Below are 15,572 nucleotides of genomic sequence, written 5' to 3' on the forward strand. Positions count from 1 at the left end.
AGGTCTTTCAAAGGTTCCCAGTCCTCCCAATGCCTTTGCCTGGAAGATTTGTTAGCAGCGGCCCTAGTAAACTCATCTCCCTGCTCCTGGTCTGGATTTCATCCACTCCAGGAGAAGGTGGAAGATTCTAAACATTTCAAAAGCTGGACATTTTTCTTACACCTTTCCCAGGTTGCACCTGTAAAGTACCTCATCAGCCCATGATATATGCAGTCAGATTGATGACAATGAGCCAAAGCAGCCCTTTGTCAGGTTAGTGGGAATAGTAAGGTTTACAGTCCAGATTTTCCAGTATGGATTGTTACACAAACCCTGCCTGCAATTTGACACCATAATTAAGGCTATTGTGTGTACACTTCAGACATGAAAATGCAGTATATGGTTTAGTCTCAGATTTTTCTACTTTTTTTTTTAAAGGCAAATGACCCTTATTTCCCATGGTTTGAAAAGCCACAACTCCACTTTACTCAGTACCCAGAACAGGGACACAGCCTCTGTTAGGAACACCTGTACCTGAGGCATGGGGAGACTGTGTGGAGGGGCAGGAGGCCATGCAGATCTGAGAAAACCTTCCTGCCATTGTGAGGCATTACTGGTGCCCACAATTTGCAGAGCCTTCCAATAACAAAAGAAAAAATCATTAACACCAGGGGCATAAGAGGCCCATGCATGAGGCTCAAATGGCTAAAGAGGCTGCGAGGTTGGCTGCATCAGCTGTAAAAGCAAAACTCTTGGGCAAATTCTATTTTATGAGTATGTTCCTGGTCTTACTGGGTTTATGAGAAGGGGGTGGATTTCCTAACACCCTTCTCCTTGCTCCAAGGACAATAATGCTGGGGGCTTAGGAGTCCCATTTGCCAGCACTGCAGGGAGGAAGCTTGTCCATCAGCCAGCCAGGTGTGCTGCACAGAGACCAGTTTCCAGCCAGAGTATGTCTCACGGTGTATAAACTAAGCTTACCTACATGAGGCCTAGGTGATCCCTGGACCTGCTGAAAATCCTTGGCAGTGTTAGATGTGACAAGTATCCTCTTACAGGCCAAGCAGCTTCACAAATCTTACCAACAAAGTTGCAAGAAAGGGAATGCCAAGGCAGAGTCACACATGAATCCTGGACCGATTAAAGGCAGTCTGCAGTAAACGTAGGAAACAAGGGAGTCATGTCAGCATTCCTACAAACTAAAAAAAAAACCAAACTCATATCCAACTATTTTTCTTCTTCTTTGTGGACATTTATAAATAATTACTTTAAATTCACAGAAGATAGCAAAATTAAAAAGCCATTAAGTATTTATTACATCAAAGATAATACCAAAGTTCCATTAAAAATTTTTGTGGCCTTCACCTGTGATAGTCCTAGCATCAAGTTTAGGATAAAATGTGATAAAGGGAAATGTTAAAAAGTGAGCTAGCAATGAGACTCTGCAGCCTGTCGGGCTGAGCCATTACTACTGACACTTGTGAAAAACAAAACCTCTAATATAACCCTTGCAATGCACACACACACAAAGGAAAGAGAGGCATTCATGATGAAACACTGACAAACAGAAGTCTTGGCTCTCTTTACAGCTTGATTTCAATCATGTAAGTGGGAAATACATTGAGGACTGCAATAGCCTACCTGTGGGATTCCTAGTTTTTATAATAAGAACACTACAAACAAAGCCCTCCTGGTGTACACCCTGTAGGACCAGGAATTCAGTTCAAAGAGTACACATGTTAACCCCCCCCCCCATATTTAAAGTCCCCACTTCAGTCTGGTTTCCAGTGGTTAATTTTCTTTTGCATTTTGTGTTTGGCCTCCCCCTGCAAGGGCCCGACCAAGGGCACTGTTAGAAACAAATGTAACCACCCAAGGGTCCAATTCCAAAGAGAGATCCCTGACCAAAAGAGGTATCAGAGGTGCTGCACAGCAGCTTCAGTGGGAAGATCAGTAGGGCTGAGCTTTGATGTTTTGGTAAAGACCTTTATTTTATTTCTCCTGGGTGAGTATTTTCCTCATGAGCTCACTATAGAAAAGTCCTAGTGAAAATAAGGCTGGCATTTACAGGATGTCTTTTACCATCAAAATGCTTAACAGGACAATGAAATGTCCTAGCATTGCTGTGGGAGCAGTTTGGCCAAGGCTTTTACAAATGGTGCAGACAGACACAAGAGTGGGGAAAGGCCACGGGAAGACCACACCAACAATGACGAGCAAAGTAGCTAATGCTCAGTGCAGTGCTACTTATGGAGAAAAGGACATAAAACATTCTTCAAGCACTACGCCCAGAACAAAGGTGTCTTTTAAGAGGGCAGTTTGCAAATGGAAAATAAAGATCATGTGCAATCGAATTATTTCTGATATTAAATGATAACTCAGATCTATTTCCATCAATGTCAAATCCATTTCCATAGAAATCAGTGGAAAAAGAGGCCAAACAAGCAGTATGGTTTCTATAGGGAGATTGGCAGCTGTGGTTCTGGCCTATGGTGGAAAGCACTGTTTTATAACCACTGTTCTCAAGAACTCCTACTGAAATGAGAAAAACAAAAGGCATGAAAAGTATCTGAGGCCTTTCCTGGCCATTTTGTACAATGCCACAGAGGAAAAACTGTCCCATGTGTACTTTGCTTTTTGCATATCCCACAGGAAAGTCAAAGACACCACATGCTAAACAGGTGGCTTCCTCTATGCTGGCCTTTCAGAAAGGAAACATGCTTCATCAGCCAGGCTGAGTGACTAGTCAGAGGAGTGCCCAAGTGCCAGGCCCAACTCTCCCAGAAAACGAGATTGGAAACACAGTGATGTGGCCCAGGCACAGGAAGGAAAGCGGAGGTAGACAATAACTACAATACACAAAACATTCAGTGCTCAGCAAAGCAAAGTGTGGGAAAAACGAAACAAATTCACCCACTTTCAAAGTAAAATCATGTTTATATTGCACTTATGTTTAAAGAAGGCCCCTCTGACAGGTTGTAAAAGTGCAAGTGGGTTTGAAACAAGCACCTCTTTGCCTCTCCTCAGCACTTTCATGGGAAGGACAGGGCTGGTGTTTGGACAGCACATGAAAGCTCAGTGCTGCAGCCTGGCACACCCAGCAACCTTAGGCATCATGCCGGCCGAGTGACTGAGGACACTTCCCTACTAGTAATGTGTCTGGCTGATTGCTGTCAAGTCTGTGTGACGCTCCAAACCAAGTGGTCACCAGAGGCCCAGAGCACAGGATATGACCCCCGCTTTGCATGATTCATTAACCCCTTCACCCTGAAATTTCTCTGCAGAGAAAGAAAAACATGACACTTCCATGGTTAAAAATTTCCTTAATGGGGGAAAAGACATCGAAGCCTTTGTGCTGTGAAATGAGGGAACAAAAGGACTGCTTTTAGCATGTTTATACCATAAGCCAATCAGCTGGGTATTGGCCACTTGGAGAAAAAGTCCAATCTGGTTGATGTAATCATTACCACAGTAAAGGACAGTAACTTTTGTTCATTTCTTACTGATCACTTGGGAAGGCTAAGAAATAGAATATGGGTAGCCCTCTAAAAGACATATTTCTTCTTTTCTTCTTACTACATAAAACACACATACATTCATATTATCCTAAAGTCACTTGGAAAATACAGTGATTACTTACAAGCAGTGGAAAATACCAATAAGATGCAAAGAAATGAGCATTTTATAGACACAGATCTTTGGATGGGCTTTAATGTGAATTGTTTATTTAAAACAGGGATCCATCAGTGGTGCTGAACTACCAGGGTGAATGTTCTAGAGCATGGCACAGATGAAAGCTAATACTCACCAGCACCTCACATAGGACAAAAGACAATGTCAGCAATGCACCGTGGAAGGAAAACAGATAAAATGCAAAAGGCACCTGGCTGGGGGAGAAGCTGCAGTGTGCACTGCCTCTCACGCAGGTTTACTTGGGTGCATCACAGGTAAGTCTGGACAGATGGCATTTGGAATGGAAAAAGGTTCTCTTCTGAAGCCCAGGATCCTAAGTAAGTAGCTAACCTTTCCTCAGACTGGCTTACACCCACCGCATGGTTTAAGGTCCTAAAAAGGGGATGAGGGTGCTGAAAAGGAACACAAAAGCTCTCCCTTTTTCTGCTCTGGGAGAGAGGGGTGGCCTCCCAATTCAACTTCAGCAGTGGCTTCTGAAGGCTTTTAAGCATTCTAACTTTAAAACAAGTAACAACAAAACAGAAGACAAAAAGTAGCCTGAAAACCAATCAGTCAAATGGAAAGGCAGATTCATAAAAAAAAAAAACCTAGTCACCAGTGTTTAACATATGGCTAATGCTCTGCCTGAACGAAGATATTTAAACTGTATCCACAATACACGCAAGCACAAAGCTGACCTTGGCAACTGTGAGAAAATAACCCCTTTCCTTCAAACACACTGCAGTGCTATCAGGGACCACCGGCCAGGAGCAGGAGGTAGAAGGGGCCCCAGGCTGGGGAAGGACCCCAGGTGGTGAGCAGCCTGATGTGGCCGGTCTGTCGGAAACAAGACTTAACACTCGCAAAGAATGACCCCCAAAGCCCCCTGTCTGCCTCTCGGTGGCGCTGTACGCTTGACTTCCTCACAGGGAGGCCCAAGCCATTCTGTTTCTCTTGCAGTTCTAGGCACTCTTCGGAACATCTTTGATTCACCAGGGTCTTTTTATTTCTTTCCAACTCCATTGGTGACTTTTGACTTGGAATGCCGATTCCGTCTTCTGGAAGAGTGGCTTTCGTTGTTGCCTGGATGCTTGGGCGGGCTGTCTTCAGAACCTGGGCACAGGAATCAGAACACAAGTCGCCTTGGCTGCAGCCCCACTCACCCCTGATTGGTAGCTCTTTCTTGCCTGGGCCCTAGGCTTGCCGGCCAAGGGCAGGTCCTCCCAGGGAACCAGCACTCCATCTAGTGGCCTCACTAACAAGTGACAGCAAGGCACAGGAGCCCCAGCACTGAGCTGGTTGCAGCTGGTGTGTCAGTATTTGAGGTAGCGGCCCCACAAAGGTTGGGGGGTCCTGAGATATTTTACATTCACACTATGCACAGTGAATCACGGTCATGGTGATGGGATCAGAAGTAAGAGTACAAATGAAATCAAAGCACAAAGGAAGAACAATTAAAACTTAAACCACATGGGTGTCAAGTCTAATACGGATGCAACCAAAGGGCACACTGCTTAGGTTTCCACACCTTGGCCCACTACACACCAGTGTTTCAGTCCCCGCATTGGAAAGGATCATTTGCTTTATAAAATTAAAGATATTACATGCCCACTATCATTTGATCTGGAGGCCATCAGGCCCCTGGGGCCCAAGACAGAGCCCTGGAGCTTCACCTTAAAGATGCCACATGCCCTCAGGATACTCAGTCTATAGTGATGAAGTTATTTGTCACACTGTACGATTTGTTTGGTCACTCAAAGAAAGACTTCTATCAGCTTAGGACTAAGCTGTTGGCAGGCATCACCCAGGTGGAGGGGGATGCCAGGAGAGTCAGGGATGGGGTGGGCACACCAGGTAGGGCAGTATATGGTTTGGGAGGTCAGGGAACTTCCTGGCATTGTGCTGGCTCCATCCTCCAACTGAGCACGTGGTCAGCCCCTATCCCAAGGTTTTGTGCACCACGGCTCAGATCCAGCCCCAGAGGAAATCTCCACCCAAGACAGCCATTAAAAAAAAAGTTCCCAAAGGTTTGGTCTCCATTGTTGTAGCATTTGGCTTAAAACAAGAGATTCTTTTACCACTTTGAAGATTTTTTTCTTTTTACTACTCTATTACATTTCACATAAATAGGACTCTACCCCTGCTTACTTCTTTTAGTCTTTTCATTGGAAAAGTGCCTGGAAGTACCAAGGACTGATCTGTAAGGGGACAGCCTCTGGGGACCCCCTCTGCCCACTTCTCTTAGCATTCCCAAACAGGCTGCTGGTTGACTCCTTCACTTGGGAGAAAACATCTCAAAAAAAGTGTCCAGCAATTCAGGACAGAGTATGCCAGCATTTTCCCCAGAAAGAGCTCTAAAAACCTTGGCCCCACAATGATGCAGGAAAGCAACTGCGACACTAGTGGCTTCCTCTCCCTCGGCCCACTGCTGCTCTGAGCCATGCTGGGAGCCAGCACTCACACTCTCTGGCATTCATGATTTTTCTCCCTTCCCATCAACTCATAAATATTGACAAGGAATTACTTTCCAGTGAAGCCTCCTCAGAGTCATTATTCCACAGTCTAATTCTTTAAACAGGTGGCCCAAATCTTTCTAAAATGCTACTTGGAGACAGACTGATGGGAGATCCCTGACTGCAGTACAGGCATACCTTGTTTCATTGCACTTTGAAGCTATTATGTTTTTTACAAATTGAAGGTTTGCAGCAACCCTGAGTCAAGTAAGTCTATTGGTGCCATTTTTCCACTCATTTCATGCCTCCATGTCACATTTTGGTAGTTCTCTCAACATTTTAGACTTTTTCATTTTTATTATGCTTGTTACAGTGATGCTGATCTGTGATCAGCGATTAGGACTTACTGAAAGCTCAGATGATGGTTAGCATTTTTAGCAATAAAGTATTTTTTAATTAAGGTATGTACATTGTCTTTTAGATATAATGCTATTGCTATTGCACACTTAACAGAACACAGCATAGTGCAAAAATACTTTTACATGCACTGGGAAACCAAAAAACTTCACCTGACTCGCTTTACTGCAATACTCACTTTATTGTGGTGGTCTAGACAACCTGCCATGTCTGTTTCATACAGGTCTGCCAGAATGAAAATCCCTCTTATACTGCTCTGCCTCTTGCCTAAATAGGATTAAACTGATCCACTTTTTTGAAAGGCTTCTCCTCCTGGCACACAATTCTTCCTAACCCTTTTCATTCATGATGAAAGCCAAGAGAAACATTCCCATCGGGATGCTTAAGATGGGGCAGGCCTTGCTCCATTTTCCTGTCTCAGGCAAGGCAGAACCACATTACACATCTTCTTATGAAGTAAGTTTCTTAGGCAGATCCTGTAAGTGCTTTCTGCATGTTTCATTAATAGGTAACAGGCAACATGCAATGAGTAGGTTTAAGAACCTTCAGAGCATATTATACATTTATCAATACTTAGAGGATAAATACTGATTCTAAGTCTCCTTACCACGTCTTGGGAGGGAGAGGACCCAGTAAAGTTTTAAACAATGAGGAAGAAAAAGATACCTTTTGTGCCTTTCCCGGGAGGCCAGGAGACTTCTGGACTATACGTGCCATCTTCACATTCTGAGTAGGTCTAGGGAGAGAGGCAGGCTTAGTGACAGAATTTCAAGTACCCTCTGAGGAGGGGTGGCACAGCAAATGAAGATGGTCCATCCCTGCCTCTCCCAGGCTGCAAATTATTACTACCAAGTGACAGAACCTCCTAATACTGATGTTTCTCAGCTCTAAAACCAAGACTACCTCTCAGGCGATGCAGAGTAAATCTAGAAAGTTCCTTTCATTGCTTACACTAAATAAGTATGAATAAAGGATGAAAGCTGCTATTTTTACTTAAAAAACATTACAGTTGACCAGACTGCTATAGTGATTTTAGTCAGTTCACATCTATTCTCTGCCTTAATCCTCATATCTACTATGAGGTGGACAGGGCAGGTGTTTTTACAATGAGGGCCCCAGGCTGGGTCACAAAGAGAGGCCTGTACACAGTAGATGGCCAGGAATCAAAACTTGCCTTCCAAAAACTGGGCCAGGGCTCTCTCTCCCTGCAATTTTTTTTTTTTTTAAACAAACAGGTAAGTAAATTTTAAATTCCTTACAAACGGAGTGGAAAAATACCGACCCACTGAACAGGGCAGTCACAAGCATGGACAACAAATGACAGGGCGTGGATTCTAACCAGTCAGGATCCCATAGTGGCAATACTGAAGCTGTGCTCTCAAGCCAGCTACACAATGTTCTCATGTATGTGCTCTGGCCTAAAGCCCCAGCAGGATGTGATTACTTTAAAGGAAGACCATCTCTGTTTTCTCTTCTATACCTTTTCTCGGTGACCATAGTGCTCTGCATACCAAACCATGCCGTACAGACACAGGAAGGTGGTGAAAGCCTAGAAGACAAAAATAAAAATAAGCACAATTCATAAATGTTGTTGCACAAAAATTCCATTTCCCAGAACTTTGGGGTTTCAATGGGAATTCATACAAGATGGCTCAATGCCATCTGTCCTAGGGTGCTGGTACGAAAATGACTGAATACAGCAGAGATGAACCCCTAGGTGATGAGTGGGGGAAGCTTTTGACAACAAAAATTATGACGAGACTTCAGTTACAATGTGTGACCCAAGACCACATTTCCATGTGGGATAAGGCGGGATGCAATTCTTGCACAGCTGTGCAGGTTAGCTTGCAAGGACACACAGCACTGTCCATGGGTTTCGGGATTTCATGGCTTGTTCTCTCCGTTCATCACTGGAGCACGTCATAAGGACTCAGTTTGTCAGCTTCCATGGGGAAGAGGATTTCCGAAGGAAAGAAGTGTCATTCAGTCTGGGGCCACAGTGGTGCTAGAGGGCACTGAGAACAAACACCCACTGGGTCAGTGGCACGTACAGCAGGACATGGCTGGCCTCGGCTCTGCACTGTGTTTACTCTCAGTGGCCTCATGCTTACCCCAGTTTTGGTTGCTTTTGTTTTTCTTGTGTAAGCAGACAGGAAAATAAAGAGAAAATAAAATGCTTTGTTTCCCCTGAGTGGAAGGAGAAGGTGTGGTGCATGGGTCTTCAGAAGCCAGTAATATCCCACTCCCCTGCCAGCAGTCCCCACCCACTCTGCGCCACACCAAATCCATACTCGAACTTAGGAAAGAAGGGCATCTACATTACAAAACATTACAGTTGACCTGACTGCTATAGTGATTTAAAAGCCAGTTCACATCTATTCTCTGCCTTAATCCTCATATCTAATATGAGGATTACAAGCATCTACAAGAATATGAAGTTTAAAAATGAGCCCAGAACTCAAAGTCGGGGAAAAGTTTCCAGTTGTCTTGAGTGAGCAAGTGTCAGGTGAATCTTAGCCAGGCCTTACCTTCCTAATTCTAAGTAAACCACCAAAATGAGATGACTGTCTGCTTCATACACATTTCTTAAGAATTCCTTGCTTCAGAAACCCATGAAACAAAGCCATCCTGTCTATCTAACCATCTCTTCTACTGCCTTTCCTGTTGGGCACCCATCACCTAGAACCAACTGTTGGAATAGTTATGAAATCATGACAGAACCTTCTTTTATGAATAATTTTAATTCTAAGAATCATAACTTTCAATCTAAATGGGCTCCCTCAGAGATCATAAATTTCCACTCTTCTTTCACAGAAGAGGAAGGAATGCTTGGAGGGGTGAATGGCCTTTTCAAAGACACATGGCTAGCATATGGCAAAACACGTCTCTTGATATTCCTGGATCCATATTTTCCTTCCCTTTCATTAAACAGTATCTGTACAATTGCTATTTTAAGTCCAGGCCTTGGCATTTTAAGCCGGTACCTGCCTAGATTTCCAAAGGTGTGATTGCAAACCCATAAATTACAAGCTTTTGTCTCCTGTGACAATTGTAAAATGGCTCTACCTAAGTGAAGTGGTAAATTTGGCAACCACAGCAGGCCTCTTGTGTGGCGACTGTGAAGATAAGCACTTGTTGCTCACCACCTGCTGGTGTTTGCTGCGCTGCAAAGCCGGCTCTGCCCAGCTGTCCGCAGGAGAAGCCAGGCCTCAGCCACCCCCGCCTGCCCTCTGCTGGGCAAAATCGTACTGACAGCCGGCTGCCCTCTAGGCTCCCTTGGTCTAGTGGAGTAACCCTTGTGGGGTCAGCTTCCCCACCTGCACTGCACAGCCACTTTCCGGTCTGGGGAGGACAAACCCTCTCCCCCCACACCCCACCTGGGAAACTGGGGTGGCCGGATTTGCTCCATATAAAGGAGCTAATACATATATAGGCTTAAACACTGCTAATCCTTTAGTCTTTCCCATTCTTTCAAGCCATGAAAACGGCACGAACTACAAACCCCGCAGCTGCCCTCTAGCCCCTTCCAAGCTATCACACGGGAGTGGCGTGGCGTCCTGGGGTTGACCTCTTGAGTAGCTCTCAATCCAGCCCTTTCTCAGCACTTTCGCTGCTGCTCCTCACCTAAGACCCGGCCACACCCTCACACTTCATCCCTCCTCCAATCCCCCTTCCTCCAGAGTCTCCCGCCTTCCAAGGCTTCTCTGTGAACGCTGCCATCCCACTGAAAAACCCTCCTTGGGTTTCCAATGAAAGACACAAGACCTTCCTCAGCAAACATCCCCATTCCCCTCTCCCCCTTTGACTTGCTCTCCTTACTCTTGCTCCCCAGACAGGTGCCATCTTCCTGTGCAGGGAGACTCAGGGTGCTGGTACAATGGCACAGCTTCCTGTCTGTGCATGCTGGCCTCTGCCTGCCTGGGCGTTTCCAAGTCACGCCTTTATTCTCCATGCATTTGCCGAGTGTCTCCTGTGTGTCAGGTGCTGTGCTAGTCAGTGGGGGCAAAAGGATGATGAAAACTTATTCTTTGTGAGCAAGAAGTGCAATATTAGGAGACAGATGTAAACACCACAGATTATATTACACTGGGGTTAGAACTCAAAGAAATATGTACAAGGTGCAACTCGTCCCCACGGAGGGAGTTATCTACTGTGCCTTGCAGGCTGGGGTGTATTTATTTACAGAGGGCATAAACTTAAGATCCATGAAACGTAAGATTCACTAGGCAGACAAAGCAGGAAAATACAATCAGATCAGGAGCATCAAAGGTAAAGGCAAGAGAAGCCTGGAACGATCATTCACTGAAGAAGCTACGAGTTTGGGGTAGCCCGAGACCGCAATGGGTGGGCAATAACCATCCAGACAACACGCAAGCTAATTTCTATTCCAGCTGGTGGGTCTGTGTAGGGATCCTTCGTCCCTGAGGCTTCTTCTACAGGAGGGAGTTTTCTGGGAATAATACTCCTGCTTGTCCTGACCGTGCGCTCCTGCCCTGGGGAGCTGCTGTCTCTTAACTGGCTGGCGAACCTGAGGTAAGGACGCTGGCATTTCCTGTCTTTCTCTCTGAGCACTAGGCCCCCAGTACGATATGGGAAGGCCTGCTTCCTGAAGCTGGAGATGTCTGATTCTGGGGTTCACTACTTGGAAGCCCTTTGTTGCCATGCACCTAAAGCTGATATTGAAAGATGTGGATTCTGAGTAATAAAGATGCTATTCTGATCTCCACACCTTTCTTCCACCCTGCCTATCCCTTAATTATTCTGAACTTGGAGGGTGGGTGGGAAATGTATGACTGGGCCTTCTCAAGCTCTCAATGAGAGGGAATGACTCTAACTAGGGTAAAAGAGATTCAGATCTGAATTCTGAAAGATCGCTTCGGCAGCAGTGTAGATAATGGATCTGAAGAGCAAAATGGAGAAAATGGGTGTGGTGTGTTGACAGCTGCAGAGGCAATGGGAATGAAGAGGAGGAGATGGAGCTGGGCTACGTGGCTGAACGACTAGAACCTGGCAACCCACTGACTTGAAGAGTGAGAAGGAAGGCAGCAGCCTCCTCGGTTTTCAGCTGAGGCACCCGAGGGATGGGAGGTCATTCACTGTGATCCTTCAAAACCCTGCTCACACATACCTCCAGGAAGCCTTCACCGACACCCCAGCTCATCTGCTGGCTTTCTCTGGCATTCCTTTAGCTATACATACAAATCATAAATGGTTTGCATGTGTAATTCCCATCTGGACTGGGACATCCTTGGGGCAGGAGCCAGAACTCTCAAGCTAGCCTCTCTGGGTTTGAGCCCTGACTCTGCCACTTACTATCTGTGTGACCTTTGGAAAGTTAGTGAACTTCCCTATTTCTTTATTTCTTCATCTATGAAAGAGGGCTAAATAAAGTACTTCCCCTCAGAGTGCAAAGATCAAACATGCAATTCAATGAGGACTGCCCAGGGCAGTGTCTGGTAGAGAGCAAGCATTAGTAAATCTTATCCTTACCACCGTATCTCGGAATGGGTCCAGCATCAGGTGCAGCTTTGATGAGCTCTCAGCTTTGATATTTTGTGAGCAAGTGACAGACTTACAAGGGACCATGCTAAGTGAAGGAGAGATCAATGGAAGGACAAGAAGTGGTTCATGTCCTCAGAAAGTGACAATCACATAGACACAAAGGTAAACCAAAACATAAGGAGGTGTATGCTAAGTGCCAAATCAGTAAAACGGAGAGACGGTCTCTAAAACGTAAAGAGAGACTGGTGCATTCTCTGGTGACCAGAGAGCTTCTTGGACGTGACTTTGAGAAGACCTTTCTGGTCACTGATTCCCCAGGGGGAGATGGGCTGCTGTGAGAAGGACCTCTGCCTGTGTCCCAGAAGCCCCTCCAATCTCCACCTCTCCATGGTCCCGGGGCTCTCCAGCACCAGTGAGGTCAGCACTACCTCTGCCCACCACTGCAGGTCATGCTACAATTCCCATACCCGAAGTGCACATGCCCCAGAGAAATCTGAGAAGTGGTTAAATCTCCAGGCACGTCTGACACACTCCCCTAACTAATCCTTATCTCTAGTCTCACTGGGACGGAAAAAATACATTTGAGCATTAATTCTGGAGGTTAAGTACAAAGGAGATCATTATTCCCTTTTACTGTTCAAGATAAAACAGGACTGAACAGGCTCCGGGTGACCTGGCACAATTGGGATTTCTAACAAGTAACCCTAAAAATAGACACTGTGAAAGGCAATAAAAAACACTTTAATAATACAAAGTTCAGTCTTGCTGAAAGAAAAAAAAATTAAGACTTGAATCTGATTAAGCCTCTAGATACAGCTAGCAATTTACAGAAAATACAAAGGACAAAGAAATCTGTTAAATTACAGTACAGGATAAAGTCAGTAACATCCAGACTGTAGGAAAACAGAGGACAAAAGAGTTGGTTTCTTCAACAGATAAATTGCGAAGGAGAGAGAGCTAGGGGCAGGGAAGGCTATAGATTGAAAGAGACTTCACAGGCATGCCAATCAGTTGTAATGAGAGGATGTTGATGCAAATAAAATGTTAGGAAAGACAAAATTTAACAACATATTAGAAATGTGAACACTAATTAGATACTTGGTAGTATTAGGAATTATTGTTAATTCTTCTCTAGATATGATAATGGTGTACATTTGCATTAAACAAAAGAGCATTCTTATCTTCTTTTAGAGACAAATTGTGAAATATTAAAGGTGGATCTGCTTCAGAATAATTCAGGCTGTGGATAGTGAGCAGGGAAAGAGGAAACAAGATTGAACATGAGTTGACAATTGTTGAAACTGTGGAACATATGTACATGAGAGGTCATCTACTCTACCTACTTCCACATATTCTGGACCAAGCAAGTACAAGTGAAGAATCTTAAGCTTAAATGTAAAATAATAATTCTTCTTCAAAATAATAAAACAATTGAATTAAGAAGGGCAGGCATGTAATGTTTAGATGAGGTAAAATCTTACTTCATTTTAAAGATGAAGGAAAAATCCCAGGACAACAGAACTGGAGGCCTCCAGGGCTGTTCCCTTTAGAAAGGAAGCTCTTCTACACAGGCTTGGCCTATAGTCAGCCCAAGGAACAGAAACTGCACGGTCTGATACCTTCAAAAACATCTCACATGGCCTATAAACTATAGTCCATCATCTTGTACATAAACCCTTGTACAGTAACACATATGTTACAGAGCACTGTAATTGTCCTTGTCCCTTTATGGCAGGCCTGAAATTCTCAGCATGTGTAGATGAATTCCCATAAGCAAAATAAGTGCACGTAGGGTGCACCTGCTGATCGCATTTGACCAGAACCTGCCAAGGTGACCCATTTTGGATACCATCTGGTCCTAGTGTTTATGCTTGAACTTTGGACTGGTGGTCAACCTCAGGTTATTACGAGTAAATGTCCAGTCTATGAATTTCTAAGGAAGCTTGGTGCAAAAGATAGTTCTTTTTAAAAAGACACCATGGGGAGTTTGGCTAATACTTCTGAATCAAAAAGTAAGACTTACCACACAAAGAAGCCAAAGCACAACATAGAGAATCTGGGTCTTCGAGAAGAGATCTTGTCCAAATTTTATGCAAACAATAGCTTCCAGGAAACCAATGACCCTAGTTAGACAGAATAAGAGGTCAATAATAATTCCTCTTATCAGAGCATATACATTATCAGAAATATACATCAATCTATCCAAAAGCTTAAATGGTCAAAAGAGCTCTGAACCCAAGACTGGTAGTAGCAGGTACCCCCCAAATGACATTATTCAAGTCCACTGCACTTCAGAAATTATATATATATAGTTAGATTCAATAAAAGTTTATTTTACTGTTACTCCTCTTTCTTTTTTTAAGACTTTATTGGTTTAGGTTATTGCAAAATTGAGAAGGTTCAGAGTTTCCCCCATATACACTGCTTCCCCCTTTACCAACATCGCCCATCAGAGAGGGGCACATTTGCTATAATTGATGAACTTACACAAACACATCATACCATCCAAGGTCCACAGTTTACCTTAGGGCTCACTCTTAGTGTTGTACATTCTGTGGGTTTGGACGAATGTATAACATGTATCCACCATGAGAGTATCATACATAGTAGTTGCACTCTCCTAAAAACCCTCTGTGCTCTGCCTATTCATGCCTTTACCTCTCCCCATAAATGATAAAATATTTTACTTTTCCTACAAGACCAAAATCTCAATTCATACATTTTAACAGCTGAAGGTACCTGGCATCATCTAACTCAGAAACTCAGAGCCTATTACCATCAGGTGGACAGTCACTACATCTGTCAGGTTGGAAGCCTCTTGTGGACAAGGAACTTATCACCTTGGTAGGTGGCTTATTTTGCTGCTCAAACTCTTCAGCGGTTGGCAAGTTTTTTCTCACCTTAGGCTGGTATCTGGCTCCTTCTACCCATAGGTCTTAACTCTACCCTCCACAGTTGTATAAGGAGAGTTTGAGCCTTCCCAAAGCTAGAAGTGATCTATCACATTTCCTCTCAGCCTTCTAAGAATTTCCAGATTCAATATCCCATTTTTGCTAACAATATAAACCCTTTGTTCTTTCTGATCTATAAGCAATTTTGGTAAATACAGAAATGTTTTTTAAAAAAGCTTCATGTTTTACTCTTTAATTAAAACATCAAAGAAACAAGCTACTCTTGTAGTCTACATCTTAACTTATGAATATAAAAATCAGACCCATACTGAGGTCCAGAGATTGAGGTGAGGGTGACATGGCTGGCTGGTCATGTGATCCCAAAGACCTAAGAATACTGATTTCAGACAACTCCTCTTGAGGTGCTGCTTGCTTGAGATGGATTTCGGACACTTGGAAATTGGTATAGTTGCACAGATACTCCCTAAAAAGGCAAGAAGGGGGCTCAAAAAGTACTGAGTCCTTCTACCCACCAGCAAAAACAAAGGTTCATTGCCATTACCAAAGAAAGGCATGGATGGCTTTGCAGCTGGATGTCTGAAATCAGAAGTGATTCAGCAAGCAGAAAATCTCCTTAATAGATCTTTAGAGGGTTGGG

General features: G+C 44.1%; 1 protein-coding gene across 1 annotated transcript in view; it reads right to left on the reverse strand.

Moving 5' to 3' along the window:
- Nucleotides 1-3,674: 3,674 nt before the first annotated feature.
- PTDSS1 (phosphatidylserine synthase 1) overlaps nt 3,675-15,572 on the reverse strand; it is a 59,574-nt gene continuing 47,676 nt past the window's right edge. The window contains exons 10-13 of the mRNA XM_036875501.2: nt 14,047-14,146; nt 8,002-8,070; nt 7,188-7,257; nt 3,675-4,764 (exon numbers count right to left, since the gene is read on the reverse strand). Of these exons, the coding sequence (XP_036731396.1) occupies nt 4,655-4,764; nt 7,188-7,257; nt 8,002-8,070; nt 14,047-14,146 (349 nt within the window). The 3' untranslated portion in view covers nt 3,675-4,654. The remainder of the gene's footprint in view (nt 4,765-7,187; nt 7,258-8,001; nt 8,071-14,046; nt 14,147-15,572) is intronic.

This window comes from Manis pentadactyla, chromosome 3, assembly GCF_030020395.1.
Source record: "Manis pentadactyla isolate mManPen7 chromosome 3, mManPen7.hap1, whole genome shotgun sequence".
Classification (NCBI taxonomy): domain Eukaryota; kingdom Metazoa; phylum Chordata; class Mammalia; order Pholidota; family Manidae; genus Manis; species Manis pentadactyla.